The 17,074-nt window shown below is 43.4% G+C and overlaps 1 protein-coding gene across 1 annotated transcript in view; it reads right to left on the bottom strand.

Moving 5' to 3' along the window:
• Positions 1-17,074, bottom strand: part of LOC116477078 (tubulin-specific chaperone cofactor E-like protein) — a 171,086-nt gene that overhangs the window by 23,174 nt on the left and 130,838 nt on the right. Inside the window, exons 20-23 of the mRNA XM_032167736.2 lie at positions 10,722-10,921; positions 5,533-5,916; positions 3,330-3,616; positions 1,253-1,533 (exon numbers count right to left, since the gene is read on the bottom strand). Coding sequence (XP_032023627.2) covers positions 1,253-1,533; positions 3,330-3,616; positions 5,533-5,916; positions 10,722-10,921 — 1,152 coding nt within the window. The remainder of the gene's footprint in view (positions 1-1,252; positions 1,534-3,329; positions 3,617-5,532; positions 5,917-10,721; positions 10,922-17,074) is intronic.

Raw genomic sequence — 17,074 nt, 5'->3', positions numbered from 1 at the left:
CCCACGACAGCCACCAAGCGAATGTTATGATTCACCAGCTCTGTATGAGAATGACAAACAGAATAACAGAAAGATGGTGCAGAGGTTATAGCCCATAGGAAGGAAATGTTTATTTACAAATGTGGTGGTCCATCTGCCAACTGGCAAATAAGACATGCCCTTAGAGGGAAGCTCTGGGTATTTTTTAATGATATGTGTACCTTTTAAAATTCCTGACAATTTGAAAAGTTCAAAACAGTTAATTTTTAAAGTCATTGAAAGTATTCTTATTAACACAGCAGAGTAAAATACTAATAACAAATATTTCTGTTACTTTCCAACAGAGACTAGTAATTTGCTTGTTAACAGTTTCTGAAATCACTGAAATATATTTTAATTAACTGCATTTTTTTAGGCTCTGAATTAAGTGTATTCCTACACTTGATCAGGTTTGGTCTGCAAATTTACCAATGTGTGTGTATCGTCTTGGAGCCAGCCTATTTTCACAGTGGTACCTGTATACACACTGGGTTGGTGTTGTGGGTCAGAGTACAAAACACACATTCCATTGGCCACACTAGTGGGAGTGACCATTTATGTATATGGACACACACGTATGTCTATGGCACATTTATATGTGTTTGTACACATGTATAATTGCTCTCTTATTTGATTAACACAGTAAGAAAATGAACAAATTGAATAATAGAAATACACATCAAAATAATTTTCTTACTACAGAAAAAAACCCCAGAAGATTCTGTATATCTTTATTTTACCAGCTGATCTAATATATGTACTCTCCACAGTCAATCCAACTGCAGCTTCCTTTCGGCCCAGGTGGACATAACCAGCTCAGTTCCAGCTCTGCCTTCCACCTGCCCTGTGCCTTTGCTTTCTGATAGAGGATGGCCTCATGTTAAAGGAGCTAAGGTGGAGCTGAGTTTGGGAACTAAAATCCATCAGGAATCCCACACTGTGTCTCTCTACCTCATAAGCCACTAAACCAGGGCTCTTCCAACCCAGAGAGCTCCATCTTTCCACGTTTGTTTTCCAAATTCCATAACTGGACAGGAACCATAGGTGGGTTAGGCTCCACGGGAGGGGCCACTGAATCTCGGCTGCAGCTCACAGCTCTCTACTATCCAATCCTGGAAGCAGATCTATGAGGAAATCTGGAGAGGACCAGTCATCCCTAGAAAAAGCAATGCTACCAGCAAAGCTGTTCTTTTCACTGAAAATGGAATCCACAGAAATAAAATAATTCTCTTACAGCAATTCTCCTTCTCAATCCACTCGGTGCTAAGGATCCCAAAGGAGCGGCAGGCCTCCCCGTAGGCGGCCAGGGAGCCGCACAGCTGGAACTTCTTGTGGTTGTAGCAGCCGTCCAGGTAGCAGGACTCATAGAACGGGAGGGGATCGAGAAGCCCATAGCAGGGCTGGAAGAAGCCCTTCATGTCGGTGAGCTTCAGGCAGTAGCCATCACCCTGCATCTTCTGGATGTGCAAGTTGTCACACATGGCTGCATACTGTGAGAACTGCAGCTCGTTGCAGCTGGGGGCAAGAGGTCTGGTCAGACTGAGTGAAGCAAAAACAGCCATCTGAGATCTCCAATGGAAGGTAAATTGCATCTGTACCTGTTTTGCTACCCCTGAAGCTAGTGCATTGTGCCAATTCCAACACTAGCTTTGTGACCTTTGGCAAGTAAGATACTACTAGTCTCTATTCTATCCATCTGAGAAAGTGAAACAGTGATTCCTGTTGTTTATATCACTGAAATACAGTGAGGGTAAAATGGAATGATGGATTAGTGGCCAAAGTGCCACAAGAAAGGCTGATATTGATATAGTAAGCATGAACACTTTGACATAATTGATTGATATGATTGAAATAATTGATACAATAACCATTAATGGGTATTGATATAACCAATAACAATGATAATAGTAATGATACTTGGTGGAATTAAAGATTTGAAAGGAAGCTTTCTAAGCCAGTTCCACTTTAGCCATTAGGGATCAAAAGCTAAACATTACAAGAAAGTTGGTGTCCAGCTGATAATAGTTTATTTAAAAAGGAAGGGGAGGGGAAGGGAGGGGAGGGGAGGGGAGGGGAAAGGAGGGGAGGGGAGGGGAAGGGAAAAGAGGGGAAGGGAAGTAAGAGTAGAGGAGGAGGGGAAGGGGGAGTGGAGGAGGGAAGGGGAGGGAAGGGAAGAGAAGGGAAGGGAAGGAGGGAGGGAAGGAGGGAGTGAGGCAGGCCGGCCAAATTCATACAGAATCATAATTCCTCAGGAGGAACTGAACCTTGCCTATCTTTGGAAACACTACAATGGCTCAATGTAGTGTTCTAAATGTAATGTCCAAAGTTCTCTCTTTTCTATCTGTGGGTCAGTGCATGGTATTCTAGAGTAAGCACCAAATCAGGAATCCTGGAGTCTAGTCCTGGCTTTGCCATATATGGGGCCTCCTCATGTCAGTCATTCGCTGTCTTAGTCTCTGTTTTACCTAGGAAAGGAAGAGATTGGACAAGATATTGCCCAAGAATTTTCACAGCTCTGAGTCCCATAATTCACAGGATAGTCTAATATACGATACATTGTTCAGTATCCACTTGGGGCAGGGTCAAAGAGGCTTAAAGTGTGATTTCCAGGACTGGGGATTTAGCTGATATTTAGCATGTAAAGCAATGTGATTGAGCCATTGTACAAGCAGAGAACTAACAAGAAAGAGAAGCATATCTACAGATCCAGAAAGATATCCACATACTCAGCAGCCCTGAGGGGCCCTAAATTTAAAACCTTTGGAATAACTTCTTTAGCTCACTCTCTCTCTGCTGGCCAGGGGTGGGCCTGATAATAACCTTGTAACTTCTGTTTTTAAAAAAGGCTTTCCTGATTCCCACCAACTTCTGCCTACACAACCACAGTCAAGCCTTCTTGTAAGAGGCAAGGACACACAATTAGACCCAGCACTAAGGGAGTCAAAGATAGCCCTTCTTCTTCTGAGTCACCTCTTAATTCCACACCCAGCAGGGGTGCCTAGGTCCCGTGTGGGCAGCTGGTCAAGGCCTCAGAGTTCTCATCCTGCGCACACTCTTCTGTTTAGCCAAGGGCTGGATGACATGAAAATTAGAGTTATATCATCTAAGCCCAACTCCTTCCTCTGCAGTTCACGAAATTACTGGGGTCTCTGATGTGCCTATTTTTAGCATCAAAACTCCAAAGAGCTTTGGTTTGTCTCTGTAGGAGAGTGGGGCAGTGCTAAGGAAAAGGCATTCCTCATTCACACCACCCATGGACGTGAGAGAACTTGGGCCACCAAGTCTAGTGGCTTCAACTCCTAAACCCTCACCTCTTCTGCATGCCATTGGTTTTCCAGCTCTGGGCCAGCACCACGCTGCTTACCACTGGCTTCCCTCGCAAGGTCACATAATCATCTGTTAGGTCCCCGTTGAAGTTGCCACAGAGACCGCATACTTTGTTCTGCAGCCTCTCGCTGATGCTGATTTTAATGACGTTGAAACCATTGTAGTATATCTGGATGTCTGGGCTGGTGTCAATCACCAGAAACCCCTCACTGCTGTAGATTTTGGTTGCCAAACCAGTTATAAATGGAACATTCACTTGTGTGCCATTCACCTGTTGGAGGAGGAAAAAATAAAATAATTACGCTTAGAGCAGGGGTTGGCAAACTTGTTCAGGAAAGGGCCAGGGAAAATATTTTGGGCATCGCAGGCCCTGTGATCTCTGTCTCAACGACTCCACTCTGTCCCTGCAGCATGACAGCAGCCATAGACAATACACAACTAAATAAGTGTGGCTGTGTTCCAGCAAAGCTTTATTTACACAAACAAGCAGCAGGCAGATTTGCCGGCCCCTGCCCTAGAGTTTAAAGGCATTCACTCATCTTACTGTGTAGTTGCCCCAAAGGAAGCAAACTATGGAGCAGAAGTAGGGGAGAGGAGGTGAGAGATGAGGAAAACTTAGAAAAGTATAACCCACAATGAATGGCTGAATTTGTGTCTAAAACTTTCCCCAGCATAAACCAATTACTGAAAATGAAATCCCAATCCTGGGCCAAGGAGAGTCTAACACAGTTAAAATGGATCTGGGCATCATTGCCATGTTTATCGTTTTCTTGCTTATAATGTTCAAACTGGAGGTCCCCTCAGAGAACCTATAGGCACATTATTTTCTGCATTTGTCATTTTTCTGCTTTCTAACATTTTCTTTCCTTAGCCCTTGGGACAGAATATAACATGCTTTTCCTGTACTTACAAAATAAAAATTTTCTCTCCAGGCTATTAGTAGCTTTTGTATCTTAAAAAAAAAAAAAAAAAAAAAAGCAGGCACCTTTTTAAAAAGTGAGTCTCTACTGTTTTGACTAGCGTGGGGTATTTTGTTCAACCACATGTCAGTTCTGCTCTCTCGGGTGGTCATTTTCATTTTCTAGCTCCTGGATTCTGGACCAAGGCTGTCATGTTGATGTGGGCCAATTTGTAAAAGGAATGAGAATGTCAAAAACAGTGGCACCTTTCACTGAAGTTAAAACAGGTATTAAATTTCAGATTCTTCATTTTAAGCTCACAAAATACTGCTGGTCTTTTGCCTGATGTGGGATACTACGCTATTTGATGACTCTTCAATTAAAGATACACTCAAGGCCTGATTATCTGAGCAGGTGGAAAACAGATACGCATAATAACGCTCAATTCCAAAAATTGTTAATGTGGCTGTCTCCGGGTCCCTGCCTCTCTGTGCTCACAGTGCTGAGGGCTGGCTCCATCCTTCCTGGCGACCTGCTGTAGCAGCCTGCTCTAGCTGAGAGGCTGGGTCACCCTCAACAGTGCATCTGAGCAGATGATCTTCTTAAATGGAAGGGGTGGGAGGAATTCAAGTTGGAGAGCCACATTTGTTGTGAGGGTGGGTGGGGGGTTTACATTTATTTACACACAGGTGTAAGATAAACAAGAAACCAGGCAATGGGCCTAAGGAGGAGCCAACATAAGAGAAATCCACCAAGAGCAGCCTCCCATTTCCTACCCCTCAGCATGTCATCACGGGGCCCTCGGATAATGGGGGTGCGAGTCAGGTTTTTACTCAGACTGGTGTTTCGTAGGCAAGTGCTTGACTCTTAGCTTATAGAAAGGATGGCAAAGATGAAGGGTGGGTCTTACTACAAGAGGGCAGAGCCAAGAATAATCTTAAGGGCTGTTAAAAACAAATGAGATGCTTTTTGGAAAGCAATCAGAGTAAAACTGATTTATCTAACAATTTTATCACCTGAAGCTCTATTAGCGCCCATGCCATTGCCTGGCTCTGAGACTCTGCAAGTCTCCTGCCTTTGGAATCATCAGCCAAGAACCAAATGGTGTCCATTCTTAGGCTTAAAACATCTTCATACTTTGATTCTTTAAAACCTGGTCACTGTGTGTGGAACACCATGAAGCAACAATCTATCCTACAACTTGGCTATCTGGGAGAACCCTACACAGTCCCCTAGCCAACCCCTTGTTTCCGGGCCCCTTCTTAAGAATGGTCGCCAGGCTGGTTACCTTGACCGTGTTCCGGTCGTTGATGAGAATCTGCTCTTCGTTAATGTAGAAGTAGACGGGCGAAATGATGGTGAGGTTGGGGGCCGACCACTTGTCGAAGTTGATGATAAGCTGGAAGGAGATGTCGGGCAGTTTCTGGCAGATGGTGGACAGCACGAAGGCGCAGTTGGCCGGGAAGCGCAGGAAGGCGCCGTCGAAGGTGCGGAAGACGCCGCCGCCAGCCGCCAGGCAGTAGGAGGTCTTGGTGCTGAAGCAGCCGCGCACCCCGTTGCGCAGCGCACACTCCTCGTCTGACTTGCACTGGCGCGGGTCGCACTGGATCAGGTTGCGACGGAAACAGCGGCAGCGCCGCGTGCAGTCGCTGTTCCAAAACAGCTGCTTGGGCTGGAAGAGAGGCGCCGTTTGCATTAAATTCAGACTGTGGTCAGGGCTGGGGACCCGAAAGCCCAGTCCCTTTCGTCTTTTATCAGGCTTGGCTAGCCTATCTTTAATGGGGCTGGAATTTGTAGGCGGCAGCAGTGGGGAAACGGCCTCAACTCAAATGCTCCATCGGTTCCATGCAACTCAGACGCCAAACAATACGCAGTTTTGACATTCATTTATTTACTTACTTATTTATTTTTAGAGACAGGGTCTCATTCTGTTGCCCAGGCTGGAGTGCAGTAGTGCAATCGCAGATCACTGTAAGTAACCTGGAACGCCTGGACTCAAGCGATTGATTCTCCTATCTCAGCCTCCCTAGTAGCTGGAACTATGAGCACACACCACCATACCCAGCTAATTTTTGTATTTTTTGTAGAGACGGAGTCTCACTGTGTTCTTGAACTGCTAGGCTCGAGCGATCCCCCTGCCTCAGCCTCTCAAACTGCTTGGATTACGGGTATGAGTCACCACCCGGGCCCTAACTTGATTGATTTTAATCAAGAACTCTGAAATCTTTGTGGCTGGATTGTAGAACTAATCACAGTCAACCTGAATGTGCAGCTGTTAGAGGAACTAGGTAAAGAGGAAGAATATTTGGTAGAAAATATTCATCAAGGAATCACACTTCTACCAAGTACAGACTCTGCTTCAAAGATGAAATTAAAATTCACTCAAGAATGATAAATTGGCCCTTCAAATCTTAAACAATCGTAAGAAAGCAATGACCAACACTTCTGATTAACCATTTCACATTTCACAATCCTCGCCCTTCCTTGTGTCAAGTCTGCTTCCAATTTACTTCTGATGGAAGTACCTTCATTCCCATGTGTCCTGAATGTGAAAGATCCAGAGAACACCTGGGGTCCATGAACGGAACGTTTTGGGATCAGACCACCTGGGTTTCAATCTAGTCCTGTATCCCCACCTGTGCCATCTTGAGTAACGTTACTCACCTCCCCAGTGTCACTTTGCTCACTTCTAAATTGAAGATATTAATAATATCTTGTGGTTGAGTGCAGTGGCCCATGCCTGTAATCCCAGCACTTTGGGAGGTTGAGGTGGAAGGACTGCTTGAGCCCAGGAGTTTGAGATAAGCCTCAGCAACACAGTGAAACCTCATCTCTACTTAAAATAATAATAATAGGCCAGGTGCAGTGACTCATGCCTGTAATCCCAGCACTTTGGGAGGCTGAGGTGGGCGGATCACCTGAGGTCAGGAGTTCGAGACGAGCCCGGCCAACATGGTGAAACCCCCATCTCTACTAAAAATACAAAAATTCACCAGGCGTGGTGGCACATGTCTATAGTCCTAGCTACTCGGTAGGCTGAGGCAGGAGAATCTGGGAGGCAGAGGTTGCCATGAGCCTAGATCGTGCCATTGCACTCCAGCCTGGGCGACAGAGCAAAACTCTGTCTCAATAATAATAATAATAGTAACCAGCATGGTAGTGCATGCCTGTAGTCCCAGCTACTCCAGAGGCTGAGGTGGGAGGATCGCTTAAGCCTGTGAGATAGAGGCTGCAGTGAGTTGTGATCCTGCCACTGCACTCCAGCCTGGGCAACAGAGAGAGACTCTGTCTCAGAAGTAATAATAATACAATTAAATTTAAAATAATGTCTTACAGGGCAGTTGTGAGGATTAAATTAAATAAGATGTATAAAACACACTTCCTGGCATAGGGTAGGCACTCAATAAATAGACACTGCTATTACAGGAGTAGAATGGCTCATCCACTTTCAGATGGTGAAGAAATTATACAACATTATATAAAATACCTACAACATAGCGTATCCTCAACTGGAGGCGGCTATTCTTTTCTTTTCTTTCCCAGGAGTCCCACAACTAGAATGTTATTTTCTACTTTTTCCCAAAACAGGCAGCAATCTGCAGGCACGACTCTGCTTGGTAGGGTTTGCATTCTTGATGTTGCACTTGCTCTAGACTAAGAATTCCAGGAAACTGTTGGAAATTAGTCATGATTGTCCAAGTGGGATGTGGTACCAATAAATAGACTGTGTCATAGAGATGTGGGCACTCAATGCATTATCGACTTACCAAAATAGTGTTATCCAGAAAAGATCTTTCAATTGCACAAAAAGGCCTATGCTTCTGTTTGGTCAGTTTTCTGCTTTAACTAGAGACATCAAAACCCTGGATATCAACTACAGATATGACTCAGATTCAAGGGTAAACAGATAGACGAGGAGTTCTTCCAGAACAAGTTTCCTGATTGCAGTGCACTTCAAGATGCTATTGCTGATTCTTTCATCCTCAAAGTGAAGTCATTCCTGGAACCAAGTCTACTCTCCTTCCAGACTTATGTAACATATTCTGGGTGCCAACAGCCTCACAAATTGACTTCATTTCTCTTATCAGATTTATAGAATAACTGAATGGATGGTTTGGCCTCTCTCTGATAAGAAGTCAGACATTACAGTGGTGAAAAGAGAAAAATAACTTGATGTATGTGGATATGATAAAGGGTAAATAACTCATCCACAAGAGAATCTGATCCTGAAACTAGCATCACAGTAAAATGGCTGGCCCAGCGCTGCTTTCTTTAATCATACATGACAATGACAGCTGGGTGATCACTCTACATGCTAATAGCCAGGCGTATTCTCTATTCATTTCCAAAGAAATTTGTTCTATGAACAAGCCCCCAGGCACTTTGGAATGGTGGCAAGTAGATGTGGATTCTTTGTTCTCTGAGTTTGCTGCTTCCCGGATGTAAGCTGTTATCAAAATCCACTGAGGTTCTGATGAAAAACTGCTCATAATGTTTACACTGTAGTACTAATAGCAGCCAAGAGCTGACCATGCTTTTCCTGAGAGTTCCAAGGTCTTTTATTTGCATCCTTTCATTAACACGGCTGGATTTTTCATTTACAAAACGTTTCTCAAGAGAATAACAAAACAACAATAACAATAGCAGCTACAAATTATTGAAGGACTCGATGCCAGGCACTAGGCTAGGAACCCAGCATAGATTATTTATGCAACAGCCCTACTGGGTTGGTATCATTAGTCACATTTCATTCACAGGGAAACAGACGCTCAGAGAAATGACAGCGTTTGCTCAGTGTCACACCTCCAGCGGTGGTACCGCTAGGATCGAACCCAGGTTTCATTGAATTATGCCACACTGACACTCAGGATGCCTGCCGAGGGTGCATGGCACAGTTGAGAAATGGATAGCTTTTGGTAAGTCTCTGGGCTGGGGAATACAGTTTAGAGAGTGCTTTTTGAGTTTTGAGCCTGGTTATATCTTCTCCTCAACTGTGAGAAAACAGAATTCATTAATTTTTTCCACATGTTCTGCCTTTTCCTTTCAAATAACATTTCTAAGAGCTCATTTCAACACCCCCTCTCCCAAAAAGTCTCCTTTTATTAGTTCCACTATTTGACCTTACTTCCCCCCTGTCTTTCTAATACAGCATTTAAATAAATTCTCCACTGAAAGTGAAATTGAGGGTAACATCCACATTTATTTATCCCCGAAGTTAGGGCAACTTGAATGAGTCAATGCATCTTTACAAAAAGGAGATATTATTTATTTTTCGCCTAGTTGATTTCCAATTCAGACATTTCAATTAGATTTATTTTAAATGCTACTATTCTTTTTCACTTAAAATTGATTAGTTCTGTAGGGTATTATTTTTCACTTGCTGATAGGTTATTTTGTAACTGATCTCTTGTTCTTTAAAGTACATTGTTTCTCTCTTCTGAATACATTTTTAAGATCCTTAAGGCAGGGGATGTGCTTTCTCACCCCCCACAATGCCACCAGCACAGTGCTTTGCAAACAGCAGATACTCAATTATTTGTAGTTGTTAACCATCTAACTTGCCAACATATGGTTTTGATGTCATTTAAACAGAGAATGGGCTTGAGGTCGAACCATGAACTAAATACCTCATCTAGGCAAGAGCTTTTCTAGCTTAGTATTATGGAATTCCAGCTTTTAGTATTATGGAATTCCAGCTTAGTATTATGGAATTCCAGCTTAGTATTATGGAATTCCAGCTTAGTATTATGGAATTCCAGCTTAGTATTATGGAAAGATTACAAAGTCCAAAAAGTGAAATGATTTCGTGAACTAATATGCTTTATTGAGAAACATCTACAAAAGGCATCTTCATTAACTCTATGTTTAAACTCCTGTAGAGGGTGCCGCAGAGGGTGGGATGTGGGGGCACCACATTAGCAGTCCAGACCAAACTCTAGGGATGATACCACAGTGACAAATGGCACACGTGGAGATGGCAGCCACAGCTACCCTCACAGAGCCTCAACAGACAGAAGAGGGAAGTCCACACCACTCAGCCTCCAGCTCCATATTTTCCAGTTACAAATGTCCTTAGCTAAGACAGCTACAAATGTCAGATTCACAGCCACCATATATCCAAACTATAGCTCTATCTGAAGCTTTCAAACTGAGATTTACAGGACAGAAAATCAGAGAAAGGCACGACACAGACACACAAATGTGAGTGAGTATGGGAGGCAGAGTGCTGGAGACCTTGCCACTGTGGAGGAGGGAGGAAGGAGACGCTCAGGTGCTTTTCCAAATCTGACACTCAGTGCCCAAGAGCATCATCTGAACAGTGTGCTTAGCCTCTCTACCCCCCATCCCACTCCCCTGCCACGAACACGACACTCTTCATAATGAAGTGGGAAAATTGGTCAATCTGACCAACCTCTTAGAGTTGGAGAGGAATCTGATCATTGGCAAGGAGGAAAAGGCTGGGCTGGCCTCTCATACCTCGTAATATTTGCCATCGGAGTAGCAGCCGCAGCTGTGGGGCAGGATGCAGCTCTTGCCGTTGAGGACGTAGCCAGCGTCGCACTGACAGCCCTCCACGCAGTAATGGCTGCAGTCACTCTTCAGGCGGATGGCGGCGCAGCGGGGCTGGCAGACACTCACGCAGCTCTCGTAATGGCTGTTTGGAGGGCAGGTGACAGCTGGAACAAGAGAGACAAGTCAAGACTCACAAGATCACAAGGCACCGAGGAGGGTTTTCTCATGGGCATTGCTCACCTACTCAGGGAGATGAAAGGCACGGGGAGAGGCAGGAGCCAGGAGGTCTGCCGCCTTTCTTCATTCCTGCCCTCTTTGCTCACAGAAAGCCTGGGTCTGATTCGTTCCTGCTTAAATAAAGGGCCAACATGCAGATGGAGGTGGCTGGAGCTTCTCACATCATGGTCGTCCTCTCCTCAGCCTGGCCACTGAGATCCTCTATTGCCTGCCACCTAAACCCACCCCCCATCTGAATCTCCAGTTAGACACGTCACCTGATAACCTCCCAGAGCTCCCACACTCCTCCTGCCTCTAGGTCTTCGTTCACATTGATCTTTCTTATTCATGCCCTTCTTCATCCTCTCAGCCTATCCAAATTCCTGGTTCTTCAAGTGCCAGTGGGAGTCCCACCTTACCCATATAGTTCTCCCTCTTAGACCAATGTCAGCTCCTCTACACCCCAGAGCTTCTACAGAACGTTTTTCTAAGCCAGCAGTTTATCATCAGTAGATGCCTCAGCTCCATGATCTCTGAGAAGGCAAATGTACACTGTGTGTGTGTGTGTGTGTGTGTGTGTGCATGAGTACATGTGCTGGCGTGCCCGTGTGTGTGCATGTGCACATGTCTGTGCAAACTGACTCACATCAATTATGTTCTACCATTTTTCAAATGCATCTAGATGCTTCTATAGAAGGCAGGTAGGGTCCTGGTGAAGGGTGTGGGCTCTGGAACCAGCTATAAGAGACCCAGAGCATCACTCGGGCTCTCTGAGCTTCAGCTTTCTTATCTATAAATACAGATACCAATAGCATTCACTTCATGGCTGGTTGCAAAGGATTAAGTGAGTCTGTGTGCTCAGAACAGTGGTTGGCACGTAAGTGTTCAGTAAGTATTAGTCAATCATTAAAGATAGGTTTGCTTAAAAAGTTTCGTAGAAGCTATTATCTCAATCAACGTATACTAAAAGCACAACTACCATTATGTGGGAACTTCTACCCTATACCGTATACAGTATCTATATGGGGGGTTATTTCATTTTTTAAATTATATAGTGGTAACATCTACTTTTAGAGTACACAGTTCTATGAATTTTAACACATGTATTGATTCATATAACCACTCTCACAATATACCATATGTTTTTAAAAAACATTTGTAGTTTAATACATAATACTTGCATAGTGTAGAAAATCCAAACCATACAAGACAAAGCGTGATGAAATGGCAACCTCTGATAGCAAACTATAGTCAATTTTTCCATAAGTGTTCTATGCATATACAAGCACCCATCTGTGTGTGTGTGTATGCACACCAGCATACGTGTATGCCCTGCCCATTATTTTTTGCATAAATGGGAGCATAATATATACACATTTCTGCTCACTGCTTTATTTGTGACAATATTCATTCCATTTAGCCTCAAATTATTGCTTTTGTGCTGCTGCATGCTGCGTGCACTTTATGTGTTTATGCTGATGCTGCAGTGAACATCCCTGTACGTATATCTTTGCCCTCATGAGTAAGGGCATCTGTGGAATAAATTACTGAAAGTGGAATTACTGGGTCAAATGGTATGAATGCCACTAAGTTGCCTCTAAAGAGGCTGTGCCAATTTGTCTTCCTACCTGCGCTATTGGAGGAGGTGTGTTTTCCCACACTCTCCTTGATTGTCTATCACCAAATTGTCTGATCCTTGGAAATAAGGTTAAAATGCTATATGTGCTATCTCCTTATTTAGTTTGCATTTCTTTGTGAGGTTGATCCTCTTGTTTTCATTTGTTTATAATCCATTCGTATGTCTTTTTTTGTTAACTGCCTTTTCATATCCTTTTCACATTTCATGTTGTTGAAATTTTTATTATTAAATTATAAAAGTTCTTTAAAAATTAAAATAGGCCTGGCCAGGCACAGTGGCTGATGCCTGTAATCCCAGCACTTTGGGAGGCCGAGGCAGGCGGATCACAAAGTCAAGAGATCGAGACCATCCTGGCCAACATGGTGAAACCTTGTCTCTACTAAAAATACAAAAATTAGCCAGGCATGGTGGCACGCGCCTTTAGTCCCAGCTACTTGAGAGGCTGAGGCAGGAGAATTGCTTGAACCCAGGAGGCGGAGGTTGCAGCGAGCTGAGATCGTGCCACTGCACTCCAGCCTGGTGACAGAGCAAGACTCCATCTCAAAAAAAAAAATAAAAAAAATTAAAATAGGCCTTCGTGGTATGTCATATGTGTTACAAAATATTTATCATTTGTCTTTTGACTTTGTATTCATTTTTAAATAGTTTTTTAACTTTTTTTGAAGTTGTTTATTATCTCTTTGCCATGTAAAGATGTAAAATTTTTAATGTAATGAAATTTGTCAAGTTTCCCTTTTAGCTTTGGATAATTTGTTCTGAAATGTTCTCTCCACTGCAAGATTATCAAGAACACGCCTTTGTTTTCTTCTAGTATTTTTGTGATTTTTTTTTTCTGTTTAATCTTTGTTCTGCTCAGATTTTATTTTGGAGTAAGAAATGAAGGAAGGATTTAGCTTTTCCCAGTTAGTTTGCCCTTTGACCTTCTACTACTTACTGAATAACAAATATGTTTTCCCAGTAATTTGAAATGTCAGCTTTACCATATGCTAATTTCTCTTTAGTGTTTGGGCCTGTTTCTGAACTTTCTCTTCTTTCCATTGCTTGGTCTTTCTGTTCATGTGCCAGTATTCACTTGTTTTATTTTTATTATTTATTTGTTTAACTTGTTCATATGCCAGTGTTAACAGTGACTGAAGGTCTGCAATACATTGTAATATTTGGGAAGAAGTATTACCAGTTTAGAGATATTTGTTCTTTAAGTATTTCAGATGGGTCTATTTCTCCAACTAGATGATAAACACCACGTTTCACACTCTGATTCTTCCATGCCACCCAAAACAGTGCTGAGAACATGACAGATGGCTAAGAAACACCTGATTCTTGGAAAACAAACTTTCAGATTCCTAGTACTGATCCACTGCTTCTCTCTCCCCACCAAATGATGTACTGAGAGCTGTGGCATGATGACCTGGGCTGTGCACCTGGATTTGTACTGTGGTCAAGAATCTGTCTCTTGCCATACCCAGCATCTGTGCCTTGGTAGACAGGATGAATGGAGCCCCTAAAAAGCAATTCAGCTCAACAGAATGGACAGGGGCTTTGGAATCAGACCAACCTGGATTTGAGGCCTCGCTCTGCCATTAAGCAGTGTCACTATGGACAGGTTACTTACTCTCCCTAAACCTCTGTTTTCTCATCTATAAAATTGGGATCATAATATCTCCTTCATCAAGTAGTTATCAAAATAAAATGAGATCTAATTCGTAAAGCTCCTCATATAGTGCCTGGTACTTCGATAATAACTTCTGCAATTCATAGTAGTAATAGTTGTAGTCATAGAATGATTTTTTAAAACAATTATTCAACAGGAATTTATTAGATGTATGGAGAAATATGTAAGACAAATTACCAGACTTTGGACCCAGCACTCTGAAGTAGCAGCAGTTGCCTCCAATAAAAGGGAAAATGACGATGACAACCAACTTTGACTGGCCACACATTAGGCACTGGTTGACCAGGCTCAGAGAGGCAGCATTGCACAGAAGGGAGAGCACTGTTTCAGGAGCCACTTTCCAACTTACCCAGGCCACCTTCCTGGGGAAAGTGACTTCATTTCTCTGAGCTTCAGTTTCTTCCTCTAGAAAATGGGACTGTGAGTAGTATCTACTTGGCAGGGTTGCCATGAGAAATAAATGCATGAGTCCCCAGATCTCACTTAGAACCTGGCACATAGTGAGAGCTAGGGAACTGTCATTTATTCCTTTTTTATTTCCTTCTCTTTCTCCTCTCACCATCTAATACCATCTAATTACAGTCCCCCATTAAGGGACTGAAAGAATAATAGACTCAGCTCAATGAATTTTAAGAAGAGGCTAGTAATTAAGACAATTTAACTTCCCTTCTCCCTGTAAGCCTATTTGTTCAACTTAGGTTACAAGATTTTCCAACGAGTTTACAAATAAGGTAATTGAGTAATAAATTATTCCATTGATAGGAACAGTCAGATCATTGAAAAACACCAGCATTCTACCTTGTTACCAATAAAGCACAAATTTGATGGGCAGTTCTAGTTTAACCCCTTTGCTCCTAAAGCACCATTTCTCCTATCAAGCGAATGCTAGATTGGATTAATTTTTGGTAGAATGAGAGGAGGAAAGAGATGGGGCCCGCCCTCACATGATGTGGAGTCACATCAGATACAGTTACCAACAACCCTATTCTCAGGTCGAATGGCTGAGTTAGGACTCAGTCTCCTGAAGCTTTTCTCTGCTTCTGAGATTCAAAATGTAAAACGAAAGCTGCCTCCAACCACACCCTCTCCCCCAGCCTGACTCCCATACCATCTTTAAAACATGTATTTTTTCTCCTATTTTAGTTTTCCTTTTTGCCATTCATTACCACCATCTCCTCAGGTGCTCTAACTTTTGGATCTTTGCCCCTATCCTGAAATGTCAAGGTAGGGAAGGTCTAAGTCTCCTTGTGATGGGAACAATTCTAAGTTACCTGCTGGTCCTGGCATATTGGCCTGGAACGTGCTGGTGGGAAGCTGGTAGAAGGCAAGGGATAGGACCTGAGACTGAGGATGAGGCAGGGCAGACTCGGCTCTGGGTGCCATGAGTAGAGCTCCCATTACTAGTGAGCCAGGGTAGAGAGGAGGCAACCAATGTTTGGACAGAAATTTGGGAGGGGAGAGGAAAGGGTTGCTGGTAGAAGGGAGAGAAAGACAAGAAAAATCACCTTCTTATCCTTTATCCCTAGCCAATCTTTGTAGTGGGGGCCCTTCTTCCTTGGGGGTAAGGTTATGAAGCCTTGCTGACTCAATTTCTTTTCCTTCCCATGAGTGACAAAAATTAAGACCCATCAACTGAGGTGAGAGTTCCTGGCATTAGCCCCCCATGTGCATTTCCCTGTTTGTTGCAGTTGGAAGCATTGGTTTTTGACATGCCTGTCCCCACCCCAGCCACCCTGAGAGCAGTACACCCAGCATGGCGTGGCTGCAGGTGAAGAGGGAAGTCTCCATAACATGTCTCAAGGGGAAACAGGAGAGCTTTCCCTTCTAAAACAGCTTCCCCATTCTGCACCATGTTTAGGCATTTGGGTCCAAAGCTTGATTTTCTGATTTAGAGGAAGACAAGCTCTCTGGTCCTACTGGAATGACCCCAGTGAATCCAGAGTAGCCCTGGGGATTTATCCAGACCCAAGCTTTTTTATAGGCATATTTATTTTATTGAAGTTATCAGAGGCCAGTTTGTCTGGACTGTCATCCCTACTGGCACCATTTCCCACCCTGCTTGGCCTCACCCACTCAGGGACTGAGCCCGGATGAAACAGGATTGGTATCTGTTCCCCGCCTTTATCTTCCTCCCACCCTTCCCTTACAATCTACATGAATCCAATTGTGTGGAATGTCAACTGACTGTGTGAGTGTTAAACCACAATGCTGTTTCTGGTTTTTCATCTGAATCTCCCTTTCCAGATGAAAATGGGAGTTGATTCTCTAGGGACCCTGCTGTATCACTTAGTTAGAGCACTATCCATTCAGGATCAATTTGTAGTTTTAAAAGAGCTACAGACCTTCTAAAAGGAATACGCTTTTTAAAGAAATATGCTATTGGTAATGAGATTGAGACAGGAAAATAGATCAAAGCAGGTTAGCTAAAGACCAACAGTGTTTCCCCACCCCCCCAAGTTTTTCCTATTCTTATGTGCTAAATGCAGGTAAATTATCCCAGTACATAGTCCAGCAATATAGTATATGGGTTGGGAGCCTGGGCTTTGGGTTAGAAGCTCAAGTCCTGACTTTGCCACTCAGATTATATGACCTTAGGCAGTTCCTTCATTCCTCTGAGTCTCAGTTGCTCCTTGACTAATTGGGTCATTGAGAAGAATAAATGAGGTATATTGATAAAATGTTTAGCACGGGGTCTTGGCTCAGAGCAAGCCATTAATATAACAATACCGCTTAGCATGCACAGAGTGTGCCTGGCTTTCAATTACCTAATTGGATCCCCTTGGCGTTTCT

Source organism: Hylobates moloch, unplaced genomic scaffold (assembly GCF_009828535.3).
Source record: "Hylobates moloch isolate HMO894 unplaced genomic scaffold, HMol_V3 SCAFFOLD_11, whole genome shotgun sequence".
NCBI classification, from domain to species: domain Eukaryota; kingdom Metazoa; phylum Chordata; class Mammalia; order Primates; family Hylobatidae; genus Hylobates; species Hylobates moloch.
This window is presented reverse-complemented; position numbering and strand designations above follow the sequence as displayed.